The following is an 18,937-nucleotide window of genomic DNA, read 5'->3' as shown; positions in this document are numbered from 1 at the left end:
CAATCTACATGAAGATATCATTCTATTTGTGTGTACGAGTGAGGAAATGTACAGAAGGATTTATACATATTTTCCTCATTTATAATTATATATTTAAAAGAAAATGAGCGTATATAGCCTTGACAATTTAATAATATTTTGTAAACATGGCAGTTACATTTATGTCACAATTATGTATACATAATATTTATATTCATATTCTTATATATCTGGATATTATGATTATTATAATTGCCAATATTGAGTACTTACTATGTACCTAACATACTTTACTATATTATTCCTAATTCTTATATTAGTTCTGTGAAGTGGATCAGTTCAGTTCAGTCGCTCAGTCGTGTCCAACTCGGCGATCCCATGGACTGCAGCACTCCAGGGTTCCCTGTCCATCACCAACTCCTGGAGCTTGCTCAAACTCATGTCCATAAAGTCAGTGATGCCATCGAGCTATCTCATTCTCTATTGTCCCCTTCTCCTCCCGCATTCAATCTTTCCCAGCGTCAGAGTCTTTGCCAATGAGTCAACTCTTCACATGAGGTGGCCAAAGTACTGGAGTTTCAGCTTTAGCATCATTCCTTCCAAAGAAATCCCAGGGCTGATCTCCTTCAGAATGGACTGGTTGGATCTCCTTGCAGTCCAAGGGACTCTCAAGAGTCTTCTCCAACACCACAGTTCAAAAGCATCAATTCTTTGGTGCTCATCTTTCTTTATAGTCCAGCTCTCATATCCATACATGATTACTGGAAAAACCATAGCGTTGACTAGATGGGCATGTTTCAGCAAAGTAATGTCTCTGCTTTTTAATATGCTGTCTAGGTTGCTCATAGCTTTTCTTCCAAGGAGCAAGTGTCTTTTAATTTCATGGCTGAAATCACCATCTGCAGTGATTTTGGATCCCCCACAAAAATAAAGTCTCCCATTGTTTTAATTGTGTCCTCATCTACTTGCCATGAAGTGATGGGACCAGATGCCATGATCTTAGTTCTCTGAATGTTGAGTTTTATGCCAACTTTTTCACTCCTTTCTTTCACTTTTATCAAAAGGCTCTTTATTTCTTCTTTGCTTTCTGCCATAAAGGTGGCGTTATCTGCATATCTGAGGTTATTGATATTTCCCCCAGCCATCTTGATTCCAGTTTGTGCTTCATCCAGCCAAGTACTTCACATTATGTACTCTGCATATAAGTTAAATAAGCAGGGTGACAATATACAGCCATGATGTACTCCTTTACCTATTTGGAACCAGTCTGTTGTTCCATGTCCAGTTTTAAATGTTGCTTCTTAACCTGCATACAGATTTCTCAAGAGGCAAATCAGGTGGTCTGGTATTCCCATCTCTTTCAGAATTTTCCACAGTTTGTTCTGATCCACACAGTCAAAGGCTTTGGCATAGTCAATAAACCAGACGTTTTTCTGGAACTCTCTTGCTTTTTCAATGATTCAACAGATGTTGGCAATTTCATCTCTGGATCCTGTGCCTTTTCTAAATCCAGCTTGAATATCTGGAAATTCACTGATCACGTACTATTGAAGACCAGCTTGGAGAATTTTGAGCATTATTTTGCTAGCGTGTGGAATGAGTGCAATCGTGTGGTAGTATGAACATTCTTTGGCATTGCATTTCTTTGGAATTGGAATGAAAACTGACCTTTTCCAGTCCTGTGGCCACTGCTGAGTTTTCCAAATTTGCTGGCATATTGAATGCAGCACTTTCACAGCATCATCTTTTAAGATTTGAAATAGCTCAACTGGAATTCCATCACCTCCAATAGCTTTGTTCGTAGTGATGCTACCTAAGGCCCACTTGACTTTGCATTCCAGAATGTCTGGGTCTAGGTGAGTGATCACACCATCATGGTTATCTGGGTCATGAAGATCTTTTTTGTATAGTTCTTCTGTGTATAGTTCTGCCACCTCTTCTTAATATTTTCTGCTTCTGTTAGGTCTATACTGTTTCTGTCCTTTATTGAGCCCATCTTTGCATGAAATGTTCCCTTGGTATCTCTGATTTTCTTGAAGAAATCTCTAGTCTTTCCCATTCTATTGTTTTCCTCTATTTCTTTGCATTGACCACTGAGGAAGGCTTTCTTATCTCTCCTTGCTATTCTTTGGAACTCTGCATTCAGATGGGAATATCTTTCCTTTTCTCCTTTGCCTTTAGCTTCCCTTCTTTTCTCAGCTATTTCACAAATGAGAATTCTAACCCAGCAAATTAAATCACTTGCTCAGGTTTACAAAGCACCATTGAACAATAAAGTAGAATTTCTAACCCATGTTTATCTCTCTCCAAATTTCATAAGCTGCATAGCTTTCTTGTTTTATGATCTGTTTTATTTTTTTATTTTAATTTTGGCTGTGTTGTGTGGCATGTGGGATCTTATTTCCCTGACCAGAGATAGAACCCACACCCCCTGCATGGAAGCAAACTCCTACCCACTGGAGAGCCAAGGAAGTCCCCTATGGCCTGTTTTATTAATTTTTTTAAATATAAATTTATTTATTTTAATTGAAGGCTAATTATTTTACAATATTTTATTGGTTTTGCCATACATCAACATGAATCTGCCACGGGTGTACACGTGTTCCCCATCCTGAACCCCCCTCCCACCTCCCTCCCCGTACCATCCCTCTGGGTCATCCCAGTGCACCAGCCCCAAGCATCCTGTATCCTGCATCGAACCTGGACTGGCGATTCATGTCTTATATGATATTATACATGTTTCAATGCCCCTAAGGCTTGTTTTAAATTGAAAGTATGTCTTCATACAAATTGTGAGACTATATTGTGGAAGATATGTACATTTAAATTAAATGCTCATATTTTGTAAAGGGGATCCATGAATAATATATCAGGTCCTCAGAAAGAATTTTATCTTCAACTTTTTAAGAAATTCAGATTATTTTTCTTAGACTGCTGAATCAGTTTCTGTAGCTAATTTTTCCAAAAGTTCCTAATATTAAAGTTAACATTGCAATTCATTAATAGCAAACTATTTTTGCTACTTTGAGTATTTTTACAGGGTGATAATTGTGCCAAATCAAGACATTGAGATTGCATAATTTTTAGGTTAATATTAGCATAGTCCTACATTGTTTTCTTTTTTTCAGAAGCAGTGCAGGAGTAGCGTACCCTGAATATTCTTCCAGCATGACAGAACTGTCAAATATTGCACCCTTTCCACAGTCCTTGGTCTGCTAGGACTTTGGACTATAGCAAAGGTGTTTGTAAAAGAGAAGGGCAAAGGAGATTTGTGAAATACCAGAGACATTAGTCATATCAGAGATGTTTCTACTTTTCTTTTTATAGCTACTTAAATAATCAGATGTCAAGTGTAGGTGAAGATATACCTACTTATTTGGGTACTTATATATTTATCTCAGAGATATTTAGGGTATCTCTCCCTAAGCCAAAATAATATGGTTAGTCAAAACCCCCATATTCTTACTATACACTTAAGTCAAGCTCTTGATTTGTGTAATACATATATATATATATGCACACACACATACACACACACGGGTATCTGTGTGATTTTGTGAGTATTTAAAATTCAAAAAGTCATTATTTAAGATGATTGAAGCTTTCCCATGCAGTTTTTTCTATTTTAACCTTCTTTTCTGAAAATCTACCTACTTGTAGACAGAAGTAAGTACTATAACAGTGATTTTTAGATTCCTTCCAGATATGTATGCCAATTAGAAACAAGAAAAATTGAAAAAAAAAAAAAAACACTTTAGAAATCTAAAGAATTTTAAGATTTCTTTAAAAATTTCTAAAGATAACCTGAAGTGTTTGTGAATCCTTACAAGTAATGCCATCAGCATTGATTTAACTTTATCATTATTATTTTTAAGTTATTAATGTTGTGTTCTTTGATATAAGGTGAATTTTATCAATATAACTTTATTCTGAGACACCCCTCTTAAAAAAGTCATAGTCCTTAAATAAATGTTCATCTTCAGAGTTAAATTAGACCTTGGCAAGTTTGTGTAAAGTGCATTAATTTTGTAGAATGGTGTTGAGCTAGATTATCTGTATTTAAAAGTCATTCAGTGTTTTCTGTTAATAAGAGCTACATTTTACTGAAACTGTATTGACATATTTGAAATGGTTTATGATGTAGACTGAGATGTTTTTAAGTTCGAAATTCTGTATCAGTGTTTTAAAATGTGCCAATTATTAAGTTGTTTTAAACAATAGTACTGAAATGTTATTGCTATCTATAGCTTACAGTATGCATTCATTCTTGTCAAAGTGCTGTGTAATGCAGGCAGTATTATCCTAGCTTTATTTATGGTATACCTAGATACAGAGAGGTAAAACAGTGTACCCAAGCCTTCATGGCTCCTAAATGGAACCAAAAAGAGCCAAAGCAAATTACTAATGAACTCTTGTATTCATTCATTTATTTTTTTAATTTAATTTTATTTTTTAACTTTACAATATTGTATTGGTTTTGCCATATATCGAAATGAATCCGCCACATGTATTTAAACACTTATTATGTGCCAGGAACTTTGCTTAGGACTAGGAACTCAAAAGTCAATGAGGTGTATTCCTTTCTGAAAAAGCTCAGAATCTTCTGGGAAATACAGCTCTGTAAATACATAATTAGAACATGAAGTGATATATTAATAGAGGTTTTTGTGCAGTGAGAGAAGTTTGTCTTAGGCAGTAACTAATTTCAGGGGACACAGGCCTCATAGAATAAAGTGACGTGGCAGAAGGGTGGCATTCTAAGATAAAGCAAAAGGCCCAGGTTAAAAGGATAGTAGGAGAAAGGTTGGATTGTTATGGAAGTTTTTGAGATATTCAGTGTTTGTAAGTATAGTATATACACCATGGACTATGTAAATGTCTATGAACATTCATGTTGGAACCAAAGAGAAAGAAGGGATGGCGATGTAGACATAAGTTCAAGAGTGGTCAGAAACTGACTAGGGAAAAGTGAGTTGGGATATCATGAGGAAAAGTTGTTAGAGGATTTCAAAAAAGGCTATGGAAGTGGGGCTGGAAGGAAGAAGTCAAACTGAAGAGTCATTTCTGGTTTAGAATTTATAGGGTATAGAAATCAGCATGGTGAGAAAGAGTAAAGGATAATTTCAACATTTCTAGCATGGAAATCCTTAACTAAAATTATGAGGATTAGAAGAGAAAATAAGGATTTGTAAACAAGTCATGTTTGAGGTTCACATAGAATGTTCTGGTGAGGATAAAAAAAAAAAAAAACAGCTAGATACAGTGCTCAGGTGAGGGTTAGAACCTGGGGCTATGTGCTAATCAGTTTATACAGGAAGGGTAGGTGAAGTACAGCCTATGGGTCAAATCCTGCCCAACACCTGTTTTTGTAAATAGAGTTTTATTGGGATCTAGCCAAACCCATTTATGGCTGGTGTTGGGTTACAGTGGCAGAGCTCAATAGCTGTAATAAATGTTGCATGGCCAACAAGGCATAAATTATTTATTTTCAAGTACTTTATAAAGTTTGCCAACCCCTGCTATAGATATTAGTTGAACCTTTAAGATTCAATGCCATTGTATAAGGAAATACCCAGAGAGGAGATCCAGATCCAAAGAGTTCACCTGTAATAATTAGGTGAACTAGATTTTGGTTTGTATTTTGAGGGAAAAAATATCCCTGTTCCCTTTAAGCAATGCAAAAGAGTCCCCTATAATTGGAAAGGGTCACTTTAAGAGTCGATGTCGTAAAGAGTTCACATAAGGTCTGTATTCTGTTTGTTCAGGTAGCAATAAATGGAAACGTGAGAAACAGTTGAAATAGAATGGGTGGAATTTCAGCAGTGAAGAGAGGGTGTAGAGACCAGAGAATGAGTTCCTAAACTCCAGTATTATAAACACTGTGAAAAACAAACTCAAAGAACCACTCCAAACTGGTGAAGCCTAAGAATCAGACTCATAACCCAGAGAGAATGAAACATAAACTGGGTGTTTCAAAATAATATGTCAATCTGGAGCTGTAAAAATGCTAGCAGTGGATGAATCGAATCCAATAAAACTGAATGAGAACGCTTACTTTAAAACACTGTATTTGTTTATTTCTTTGCCTAGCTCTATCAATATTTCAAATTATGAAAGTTTTATTTACAATGAGAGAATCCCCGATGGCTCAGTGGGCAAGAACCAACTTGCAATGCAGGAGATGAGGGTTCAATCCCTGGGTCGGGAAGATCCCCTGGAGGAGGAAATGGCAACCCACTCCAGTATTCTTGCCTGGAGAATCCCATGGAAAGGGCTGCTTTGCGGACTACAGTCCATGGGGTCGCAAGGTATCAGACACAACTAAGCTACTGAGCACAATAACTGGCAGAGTTGGGGGGAGGGTGTGTCAGTAGGATAGAAGCTTACTTTTCACAGCACACACTTTTATTTTTCCACTGTACACCATTACTTTGTTGTGTTTGTATGCCTTACCTTACAAATTAAAATAGATCCCCTGCAGAGAAATATATTCTATTTCACACTGCATACAAAAATATAATGCTAGAGGATTATACATCTGAATGGGAAAAAGCAAACTAACAAAACTTTCATAACAAAGTAAAGGAGTATATGTAAATGAATTTTGGATAATGGAGAATGTCTTAAATAGATATATAAAGTACTAATCATAACATAATAAACTGGACTATATTGTATATTAATAACTTCTGTATATCAAAAGACAGCATTGAGAGAGTGAAAATGAAAGTCACAGAGTGTGAAAAAATATTTGGAACACACATATAACTAATATAATGTGTGTATCCATAATCATGAAGAAGTCCTATAAGTTTTTAAGAACAATCTGAAAGAAAACTGGGAGAAGTTCTTAAAATGTGGGAAGGGACACAAAGAAGAATTCTGAGCTGCAGACAATGTGTTATATCTTGATCTGGATGCTAGTCATAGAATGATCAGTTTTAGTAAATAATAAATGTGCTTTTTCAATAATTTAATTTATTTATTTATTTTTAATTTTATTTTATTTAACTTTACAATATTGTATTGGTTTTGCCATATATCAAAATGAATCTGCCACAGGTATACATGTGTTTCCCATCCTGAACCCTCCTCCCTCCTCCCTCCCCGTACCATCCCTCTGGATTGTCCCAGTGCACCAGCCGCAAGCATCCAGTATCGTGCATCGAACCTGGACTGGCGACTCGTTTCATATATGATATTATACATATTTCAATGCCATTCTCCCAAATCATCCCACCCTCTCCCTCTCCCACAGAGTCCAAAAGACTGTTCTATACATCAGTGTCTCCTTTGCTGTCTCGTATACAGGGTTATTGTTACCATCTTTCTAAATTCCATATATATGCATTAGTATACTGTATTGGTGTTTTTCTTTCTTGCTTACTTCACTCTGTATAATAGGCTCCAGTTTCATCCACCTCATTAGAACTGATTCAAATGTATTCTTTTTAATGGCTGAGTAATACTCCATTGTGTATATGTTATTTTTGAATGTGCTGGGTCTTCATTGCTGAATGGGGATTTTCTCTAGTTGTGGCGAGGGATGGCTACTCTCTAGTTGCAATGTGTGCGTGGGCTTCTGGTTGCAGTGACTTCTCTTGCTGTGGTGTATGGGCTCTCAGGCTTGCAGGCTTCAGTAGTTGTGGCACATGGGCTCAGTAGTTGTGATTCCCAGGCTTTAGAGCACAGGCTCAGTTTTGTGGTGCACAGGCTTCGTTGCTCCGTGGCATGTGGGATCTTCCCAGACCAGGGTATGAACCCATGTCTCTTGCATTGCTAGGTGGATTCTTTACCACTGAACCACTAGGGAAGATCACAGATGTGTTTTATGTTTCACAGTAACACAAGACTTTGGCCATCTTCACAAAATAAGAAATACAAATGACCAATAAACATGGAAAAACTTGAATGAATTTATTGGCCAACCCAATACTTGCTGCTGCTGCTGCTAAGTTGTTTCAGTCGTGTCCGACTCTGTGCGACCCCAGAGACGGCAGCCCACCAGGCTCCCCTGTCCCTGGGATTCTCCAGGCAAGAATACTGGAGTGGGTTGCCATTTCCTTCTCCGATGCATGAAAGTGAAAAGTCAAACTGAAGTTGCTCAGTCGTGTCCGACTCTTAGCGACCTCATGGACTGCAGCCTACCAGGCTCTTCCGTCCATGGGATTTTCCAGGCAAGAGTACTGGAGTGGGGTGCCATTGCCTTCTCCAAACCCAATACTTACGTTTTACTAAATACTTGGATTATTGGGGAAACTGGGATCAGGGGGCGGGGGCGTGGGAAGGTACTATGGTTTGGGGCAAATGACTAATTTAACTTATATTTATCAGCTCCTCTAATTTGGACTATGAGGCTTTAGCCAAGATCCCTCCCACTCGCCTAATCAAAGATGAAATATGTAGGAGGCAGTACTTAGCAGCCCAGTGCTGAGTTTGCAGACCTTAAGTATAAAGCTACAATGGATTATGTCAGAAGGCTACTAGGGTGTTATTTATTTAAATCTATTTCATGGAATTCAGCACCACCTTAATGGCCTAACAGTGTTAAAGTATGTCCCAAAGTACCTAAATTACTCCCTAAATGTAATTTATGCTTGAGAATAATCTGACTAACTTGATTTAGAACAGCAGGAAATAAGTTATGCTGCACATAAATGAAGCAGCAGTGCAATTTTAAATACTGCTTGCATAGTGTATGAGAATTTTAATATTTGCAAAAATTTAAAAATCACTTGATTTATTATCCATGTGTTTATACTGACATTTTTTGTCCTTTATTTAGGCAGGTCTACATTTCCTCTTGCTGTCAGGAAAAAAAAAAAATGCAACAACTTTTTTTTCCCCCTCTAGTAATAATACAGAGAGTAAAACTTACACTTATTTCCCTTAATGCTATTTGTAATATCTTTATGTGTTTCCTGTTGTAGCTGCATTTTCCTTCAGTCATGGATGTCCAGTTAATGGAATGAGAGGAATTTAGGGAGCGTAGTGAGCGACTTGAGATTAAATTTATAAATGTAACATTGTAAAACTAGCAAAATTTATATCTGTTCATTCAGGATGTTCCTTAATGGGAGAGAGTTTAATTTTATAAGTAGGCATGAGAAAAAATGAAAATTTACACAGTAAATTCAAGAATAGATTTACGCTTGGTTGTTAACAATACATGTTAAAATGCTAGAAAGTATGTTTAAAAATTTTATGTGATGCTTGAAATGGAGTTTAAAATATTATTACTCACATTAAATGTCATCACATGTAAAGTGCATGCTTTTATTCTTTAATATTTTGTTTGAATAGAGTTACTCATTTTAACATTAATTTTAATAATAAAATTAAATCAACTTTACTGTTTTCAAAGTTTTAGCAGTTGCAGACTATTGAATGCTCTATAGTCAGATATTTACAAAGTGACAGTATAAGTATTGCTGTGGCCAAAAAGTTCATTTGGATATTTCTTTTTTTTTTTTTTTTTAATTTTATTTTATTTTTAAACTTTACATAACTGTATTAGATTTGCCAAATATCAAAATGAATCCGCCACAGGTTTACATGTGTTCCCCATCCTGAACCCTCCTCCCTCCTCCCTCCCCATTCCATCCCTCTGGGTCGTCCCAGTGCACCAGCCCCAAGCATCCAGTATCGTGCATCGAACCTGGACTGGCAACTCATTTCATACATGATATTTTACATGTTTCAATGCCATTCTCCCAAATCTTCCCACCCTCTCCCTCTCCCACAGAGTCCATAAGACTGTTCTATACATCAGTGTCTCTTTTGCTGTCTCGTACACAGGGTTATTGTTACCATCTTTCTAAATTCCATATATATGCGTTAGTATACTGTATTGGTGTTTTTCTTTCTGGCTTACTTCACTCTGTATAATAGGCTCCAGTTTCATCCACCTCATTAGAACTGATTCAAATGTATTCTTTTTAATGGCTGAATAATACTCCATTGTGTATATGTACCACAGCTTTCTTATCCATTCATCTGCTGATGGACATCTAGGTTGCTTCCATGTCCTGGCTATTATAAACAGTGCTGCGATGAACATTGGGGTACTCGTGTCTCTTTCCCTTCTGGTTTTTTCAGTGTGTATGCCCAGCAGTGGGATTGCTGGATCATAAGGCATGTCTATTTCCAGTTTTTTAAGGAATCTCCACACTGTTCTCCATAGTGGCTGTACTAGTTTGCATTCCCACCAACAGTGTAAGAGGGTTCCCTTTTCTCCACACCCTCTCCAGCATTTATTACTTGTAGACTTTTGGATTGCAGCCATTCTGACTGGCGTGAAATGGTACCTCATAGTGGTTTTGATTTGCATTTCTCTGATAATGAGTGATGCTGAGCATCTTTTCATGTGTTTGTTAGCCATCTGTATGTCTTCTTTGGAGAAATGTCTATTTAGTTCTTTGGCCCATTTTTTGATTGGGTCATTTATTTTTCTGGAGTTGAGCTGTAGGAGTTGCTTGTATATTCTTGAGATTAGTTGTTTGTCAGTTGCTTCATTTGCTATTATCTTCTCCCATTCTGAAGGCTGTCTTTTCACCTTGCTAATAGTTTCCTTTGATGTGCAGAAGCTTTTAAGGTTAATTAGGTCCCATTTGTTTATTTTTGCTTTTATTTCCAATGTTCTGGGAGGTGGGTCATAGAGGATCCTGCTGTGATGTATGTCAGAGAGTGTTTTGCCTATGTTCTCCTCTAGGAGTTTTATAGTTTCTGGTCTTACGTTTAGATCTTTAATCCATTTTGAGTTTATTTTTGTGTATGGTGTTAGAAAGTGTTCTAGTTTCATTCTTTTACAAGTGGTTGACCAGAGTTCCCAGCACCACTTGTTAAAGAGATTGTCTTTAATCCATTGTATATTCTTGCCTCCTTTGTCGAAGATAAGGTGTCCATATGTGCGTGGATTTATCTCTGGGCTTTCTATTTTGTTCCATTGATCTATATTTCTGTCTTTGTGCCAGTACCATACTGTCTTGATAACTGTGGCTTTGTAGTAGAGCCTGAAGTCAGGTAGGTTGATTCCTCCCGTTCCATTCTTCTTTCTCAAGATTGCTTTGGCTATTCGAGGTTTTTTGTATTTCCATACAAATTGTGAAATTATTTCTGAACGATGTTAAGGAAAAACTCGGATACCCTTTTTGGCCAACCTAATGGTTCATGTCAAGTCTTTAAGTATGCAAAGATTCAGCTTGCAGGAGTTGAGTGAAAATGGAGTAAAGGGAAAGAGGGCATTTCAGGAACACTGGACTAGTGTACAAAGTCACAAAATCCTGAGATAGTAGGGCATGGGGGGAAGGGGAGACTGCAGAGAGTCCTTGGTGGCTGGCAACTTCATCCTGCCCCATTTTTGTGGACCTGGAACACAAATGTAAGTAGAGAAGCCTGAGTGTTTCCCTTATGTTTGTATCTCCAACTTTGTCTTGAGCCCTAAGAGGTACCATGATCAACTGTGTGGGCCCTGATGGTTTTCTTCTCTTGGAGAAACTAGATGATAGATAAACTGTGAAGAGGCAGAGGGGTTGGGTGGGAGGAGACTTTGTGGAATCTTCTGAAAGATGGTCACTGGCTGCCAGTGCAGTGAGTGGTGGAGGGACACATATGCAGCAGCCTAGAAGGAAGAGTATTTATAGCCCAGATGTTGAAGAAATAATCACCTTCCAGTAAATAAAAGCATTGGCAGGAGGGTAAATCTGGTGGTTGGATAATAGAAAAAAGCAAAGTAGGAAGCGGGCTGATGACTGTAACAGAGGTGGAAAATGACCAAATGACAACTCCTCTGTGATCTGGTTAGCCTCGGTCTGTTTCTCAGTGTATAAAGATGGAGATGGTAGTTGTTAGCATGTGAGATTGCCTTTTAAAAACTATTGTGCTTAGTGAAGTAAGTCACACAGAGAAAGATGTTGTCTATGTTAGCAGTCTATGTTCTCTCTTATATGTGGAATCTAAAAAATTAAAATAAAAGAATGTGTATAAAAAAACAGAAACAGAATGTTCAGGATGGGGAACACATGTATACCTGTGGCGGATTCATTTTGATATTTGGCAAAACTAATACAGTTATGTAAAGTTTAAAAATAAAATAAAATTAAAAAAAAAACAAAAAACAAAGAATATACTAGTGGTTAACTTTGGGGAGACCAACGGGGGGGGGGCAAAATAAGGGTATGGCATTGAGACACGAACTACTACGTATAAAATAAATAAACAACAAGGATATAGTGTACAGCATAGGGAATACAGCCATTATTTAAAAGATAGCCGTAACTTATTTTGTTTTAATTTTTTACTAGGTATTTTATTTTTTATTTTATTTTAATTTATTTATTTTAATTGGAAGCTAATTACTTTTCAGTATTGTATTGGTTTTGCCATACATTGACATGAATCTGCCACGGGTGTACATGTGTCCCCCATCCTGAACCCCCACCACCACCTCCCTCCCCATCCCATCCCTCTGGGTCATCCCAGTGCACCAGCCCCGAGCACCCTGTATCATGCATCGAACCTGGACTGGCGATTTGTTTCACATATGATAATATACATATTTCAGTACCATTCTCCCAAGCCATCCCACCCTCACCCTCTCCCACAGAGTCCAAAAGACTGTTCTATACATCAGTGTCTCTTTTGCTGTCTCGCATACAGGGTTATCATTACCATCTTTCTAAATTCCATATATATGCGTTAGTATACTGTATTGGTGTTTTTCTTTCAGGCTTACTTCACTCTGTATAATAGGCTCCAGTTTCATCCACCTCATTAGAACTGATTCAAATGTATTCTTTTTAATGGCTGAGTAATACTCCACTGTGTATATGTACCACAGCTTTCTTATCCATTCATCTGCTGATGGACATCTAGGTTGCTTCCATGTCCTGGCTATTATAAACAGTGCTGCGATGAACATTGGGGTACACGTGTCTCTTTCAATTCTGGTTTCCTCTGTGTGTATGCCCAGCTATAACTTTAAATGGAGAATAGTCTACAAAACTATTGAATCACTGTTGTACACCTGAAACTGATATGATATTGTAAATCACCTGTACTTTAAATTTAAAATAAATTTTACTTATTGTATTTTTCTGAATATTCAAAGTATGAAGTATGCATTGCAGGAAAACTTAACAATATTAATATATATATATATATATATATATAATGAAAATTAAAATCAACTACAGCCTCACCAAGATGATACAATGCCAACTATGACTCACTGTATTTTAGATTCTCATTTAACAGCTCTCTGACTCCAGTGATTCAAATTCCTGTAAGACATATGCAATGTACAATTCCTTTTTATAGGGAATACATTCTTCAGATGTATTCTTAAGTCATGTTGTGGGTATTAGCACTGAAAATATAGGAAAACAAAATTATTATTAACCATGCAAACATTTCCAAGATCATTTTGTGGCTGATGGATATAAAATATTTGATCAACTATAAAATGCCATTATTTATTAAAGATATAATTATTGTATAAATTTATTTTTAGTAGAAGGATAATTGCTCTACAATATTATATCAGTTTCTGCCATACATCAACAGGAATCAGCCATAGGTGTACATATGTCCCCTCCCTCTTGAACTTCCCTCCCACCTCCCACCCTTTGCCGCCCGTCTAAGTTGTTACAGAGCCCAGGTTTAAGTTCCCTGCGCCACACAGCAAATTCCCATTGGCTATCTCTTTTACATATGGTAGTGTGTATGTTGTCCACTTGTCCCACTCTCTCCTTCCTCCCCGCCTGCCTGTGTCCATAAGTCTGTCCTCTATGTCTACATCTCCATTATTTATAGGCTAGTGGTAGAGACTATCTCTCTTGGCTATTATTAGCTGCCTTTTTATGCTACCAAAATACTGTTTTAGATATTTTTAAGGTGAAAATACAGTTAATCATTAAATGTAATACCCAATAGAATGCATGATAGAATACATGTAGATATATAATTAAATATTGGAAGAAAAATAGAAAAAAAAAAAAGCCTTACAACTATCACTTTGAATTGTTTAATTTGGTGAAAATTCATCTTGAAAAAAGGAAATGCCAGAAAATTTAATGTAAGGTGCTAAAAGACACCACTGGAACCAGAGAGATCTGAGTTAGAATTCCAGGTCTGCCATTTAATATCTATTTACTCAGCATCTCACCTTTCTCCAGTGAAAAATGGGGATAATAATTGGTATGTTGCAAAGGGTGTTGCAGGAGTTAATGGAATGGGATATGTAAATCCACAGACCCCAGTGCTTAGCTTATAATGTGAATTCCATTCCTTTCCTAGTAAAATGATAGGGAATTGTGACATTATTTGGATTCTAAAATTACTTAAGTTTCCTAAGGGGAGGTAGAGATCTGAGAAGATCCTCAAGTTATTCAAAACTAATCTGTTGCATCTTAAGAATAGATCTCAGAGAACTATACAGACAGCTGTACTGTGAGGTCACTCAATAAGCAGGAATTTTCAGGATGGCTTTTGTTTCATGCTGGCAAATGCCTGTTTGGACAGGCCCTGGCAGACCCAGTAGATCATGAGCCCACAGACTTTAAAACTTGCACTGTATAGTATTTTTCAACTTGTCAGTACATTAGAATCACCTGGGTGCTTTTACGAATACCAATTTCAGGGTCCCACCTCCAAAGATATTGGTGCAATTGTTCTAGACTGGGGACCCAAAATCAGTGTTTTATTGCTATTTTTTTATTTTATAATGCCCTATGAAAAGACTCTGATGCTGGGAGGGATTGGGGGCAGGAGGAGAAGGGGACGACAGAGGATGAGATGGCTGGATGGCATCACCGACTCGATGGACATGAGTTTGAGTGAACTCCGGGAGTTGGTGACGGACAAGGAGGCCTGGCGTGCTGCGATTCATGGGGTCGCAAAGAGTCAGACACCACTGAGTGACTGAACTGACTGACTGACTGATGTGACTTTTATGTGCAAGTCTCTTACCATAAACATAAAGCCTTGACTCATATAATTTCTGGCTCAGTCTCTTCTGTGACCAGAAATGACCAAATATTTCCTTCTCAATATTCTTTTCATGTGAGATGTTGACACATTACCTTTCACAAAATTCCTTCAGCATCACAATTTAAAATGCTAGTGGATACAGTGGAACTAGAAGGAGAAAGGAAGACTAGTATACCAGTCAACTGGTGGATTTCTTACATCTAAGCCAATGTACAAGTTACAGCTGTCATCCTGAATGCTTGGAGATCTTAATGAGCAGACACTTTTAGCTCAAGATATGACTGAAATTGACAGACTTTATGAGCTAGTTTTTGATCCAAAAAATCTTTTGAAATTTAGTCTCTAGCTTCAAAATAATTTATTAGATATTAATGTACTTTTAAATTTCTGAAGTTTTATTAAAATTAAGTATTCTCATAGAGAAGAAAACACTAATATTCCATAATAATTGTCTCTATTTTCATCTCAGTCACAAAGTGTATTCATTTTGAAGGGAAATGGCAACCTTTTATCAAATATTTTAATTCATCCTATATTCAATATTAGTTATTGATGTTAACTGAAACTGACATATACAAATGTGAGAAACTATCAAAATAATAGCTTTATTAATGTAATAACATATATTCTATGCCCATATAATCCATTTATTTTTCTTGATCCCTAATTTTTATTTCTAGGCAATTTGACAGATCTGTTGAAAAATGGCGGCGGTTTCATTATGATATGAAGATATTTAATCAATGGCTAACAGAAGCTGAACACTTTCTCAAAAAGACACAAATTCCTGAGAACTGGGAACATGCCAAATATAAATGGTATCTTAAGGTAAGTTTTTGAAATCTCTTTTTTTCAGACTGTTTTTATCTCCACCACAACATCACAACTGCTTAACTTCTTTAAGTTCAGGTTGTGAAGGATGATGGAAATTTATATTTCCTGACTTTCGTTGTCAGCACCGCACATGCTAGAACTTGTCATGATGATCATTTTGGAACGTTTTGTGTCAGGATGAGAGTCTAGACATAACCGGTTTATCTGATGAACTGCAAAGTGTAATTGAATCTTGAATACAGAGAAGCATCTTACAGCAGGGTGTCCTGTGGCTTTAGGGCAGTGTGTGTTTTTGACTTATGTTGGATTTTGTCCAGGAGGAGAACTTGTGGTGTACTTGGTAATAATGTAGTTGCTAGAAATATCCATCATTATAAAATTACAGTTCTGTTTCCCTAAAGACAGTCTGTGGTGATGTAGCAATATTTCTATATATTCTATTGACAACATGTCTTCTGAGATAGGCCAGAGGCCAAAACAATACAGTAAATTGGCAGTACTTATTGACTGTTTTATGGGTTTTGTTAATGGAAATGCAACATATGGATTATAACCATCGTACAGTTTAATTTCAACTGGCTGTGTCTTTTGATTATGTAGATAAAGTGGATTGTGGAGGTTATAATTTAGGTTATAAAGTATATGGCTTAAGTATAAGAAATACTGGGTTCACTACACCAAATCTTAGGTACTTTTGCAATATTTTTTAGTTCAAATTGTTCAGGTAGCAATTTTCAGTCAAGGAGATTTGAACTGTGGCCAGTTTTTGAATGCCAGAAAATATTGATTAAGACAGATGAAAGCAAAGAAAAGGCTAATACATTAAATAGTCCAGGCATTTCAAAATGCTGGTTTCATAAAAGTAATATCATTTTCAACTTAACAATTCTCCTTTTTCAAATATTTTTTGCATAGAAAAGATGCCTTCTGATATTATGAAGGTAACCATTTATACACCCCTATATATGTGTAAGCTATGTAAATGTAGAAAATTAATATTGTAAAATTTTGTGTAATTATGTGTATATCAATCAAATCTTTATACTCATCAGCATTACCATTGCAGATAGAGGAAATTCATTGATTTCTAATCTGACATCATACAGAGAATATATTTTTAATAGCACTAAAGTGAATTTTGAGCCAATGTAGCATCACCAGGTCTCTGACTTAAAGAAATATAAGGTATTCTTGGGGAGATTTATAAACCTCTTGCCATTTTGAAAGATGTCTGTCGCAAGGTATTTATACATATTAATCTGTTTTCTTATAAAAATAATATATACTCATTATAAAAAATGAGGCACTCTAGAGGTGTATTGTAGGTAAATATATACCCACCTTCTACTCCACAGAGAGTGGTTGTTTTGATATGGATATTGGTATATATTTCAGCTTGTCATCTCACTCAGCAATGGATACAGAAGGTTTATTAGAGAGTGATTTTGGGAATTGAGCAATGGGTTTATGATATTCCTTGGTATAGTTTTCTTCATGTTTCTTATTCTTGTGGTCTGTTAAGCTTCTTGGATCTGTGTGTTCATAGTTTTAATCAAATTTAGAAATTTTAAAGGTGTTACTTAAAAATAATATTTTTCTGCTCCTTGCCCTTTTCAGGGACTCTGATAGCATATATTATGCCACTCACTGATATTCTGTTCTTTTTATTTTCAGTCTTATTTTCTCTGTAATTCATTTTAAATAATTCCTATTGTCAAATGGACCAATCTATTTTTTTAGCTTATCTAGTCTGTGGTTTATCTCATCTAGTGTATAATTTTAACCTCATACATTGTTGTCTTGTGTGATTCAATACAATGCTGAAATGTGGTTTAAGAATTTTAACATTTTCCGTGTTAATATCTTAACAGACCTCAACATTCAATCTTTACCTTCTGGGAAATATGGAATACAGTTACAATAACAGTTATAATGTTTCTTGTCTACCAGTACTATCAGCTCTGTCTATTTTCGGTCAATTCCAGTTATTTTTTCTCCTTTCTATGAGTGTTATGTTCCTGCTTCTTTGGATGACTGGTAATTTTTGATTAGATACCAGATGTGAATTTTAACTTGTTGAGTGCTTGATATATTTGTGCAGATAAATATTGTTGACCTTTGTACTGAAACATAGTTATGTTTGCTTGGAAATAGTTTGATCTTTGGAGTGTATTACTCATATACTTTGAGTTTTGAGCAGAACAACCTAAAATCTAGGGCTAAATTTTCCTCACTACTGAAGCAAAACCCATCTGAATACTCGCTCTGATGTTTTTGTATGATGTTTTCCACTGTGTCTGGCAGGAACGGGTGCTCTCCCAGCCATATGTGAGCTCCGGTGATTGTCTGCTTTAATTACTGCCTATAGTTCTTTCCCTTGACATCGGTAGTTTCTTGTTGTTGTGCTTCCCTGGTAGCTCAGTTGGTAAAGAATCCACCTGCAATGCAGGAGACTGCAATACAGTTTGATTCCTGGGTCGGGTAGATCTGCTGGAAAAAGGATAGGCTACCTTCTCCAGTATTCTTGTGCTTCCCTTGTGGCTCAGCTGGTAAAGAATCTGCCTGCAATGCAAAAGACCTGGATTCGATCCCTGGGTTGGAAAGATCCCCTGGAGAAGGGAAAGTCTACCCAATCCAGTATTCTGGCCTAGAAATCCATGGACTATATAGTCCATGGGGTCCCAAAGAGTTGGACACAACTAAGCGACTTTCACTTTCATTTTCACTTGTCATATGGGAACTGGTTAGGATTTAACTGGAAACTGGAAGGGTGCTCTCTGCAGATCTCCAATGTTTATTCTCTGTATATCTGTCCCCTCTCTGATGCTCTGCCCTGTGACTCTAGCCATTTTGGTTCCCTTCGATACCCAGCTCCATCTCCTCATCTAAAGAAGACCCCCTGGTTTTCTGCCCTTGTCCTTTGTCATAGCTTGGAACTCTATTCAGAGAGTAAGCTGGGGCAACTGTAGGGCTCACCTCATTTGTTTCTAATTTTTCAGAGATGACTGATTTTAATTACCCAGTGTCCAGTGTCTTTTAAAAAGTACTGTTTCATACATTTTGTTCATTTTTAAAAATTTTTAGCCAAGAAGTTAAATCTAGTCTAGGCTAGAGGCAGAAGTCCAAAACAATTTTA

The 18,937-nt window shown here is 36.6% G+C and overlaps 1 protein-coding gene across 8 annotated transcripts in view; it reads left to right on the top strand.

The window, feature by feature from the left end:
• The window catches only part of DMD (dystrophin), a 2,402,664-nt gene that overhangs the window by 1,182,354 nt on the left and 1,201,373 nt on the right, over positions 1-18,937 (top strand). For all 8 annotated transcript variants that reach the window (XM_025277237.3, XM_045164452.1, XM_045164449.1 and 5 more), the window contains one exon: positions 15,648-15,795. In XM_025277237.3, coding sequence (XP_025133022.3) covers positions 15,648-15,795 — 148 coding nt within the window. The remainder of the gene's footprint in view (positions 1-15,647; positions 15,796-18,937) is intronic.

The sequence above is a fragment of the Bubalus bubalis genome, chromosome X (assembly GCF_019923935.1).
Source record: "Bubalus bubalis isolate 160015118507 breed Murrah chromosome X, NDDB_SH_1, whole genome shotgun sequence".
Lineage (NCBI taxonomy): Eukaryota > Metazoa > Chordata > Mammalia > Artiodactyla > Bovidae > Bubalus > Bubalus bubalis.
This window is presented reverse-complemented; position numbering and strand designations above follow the sequence as displayed.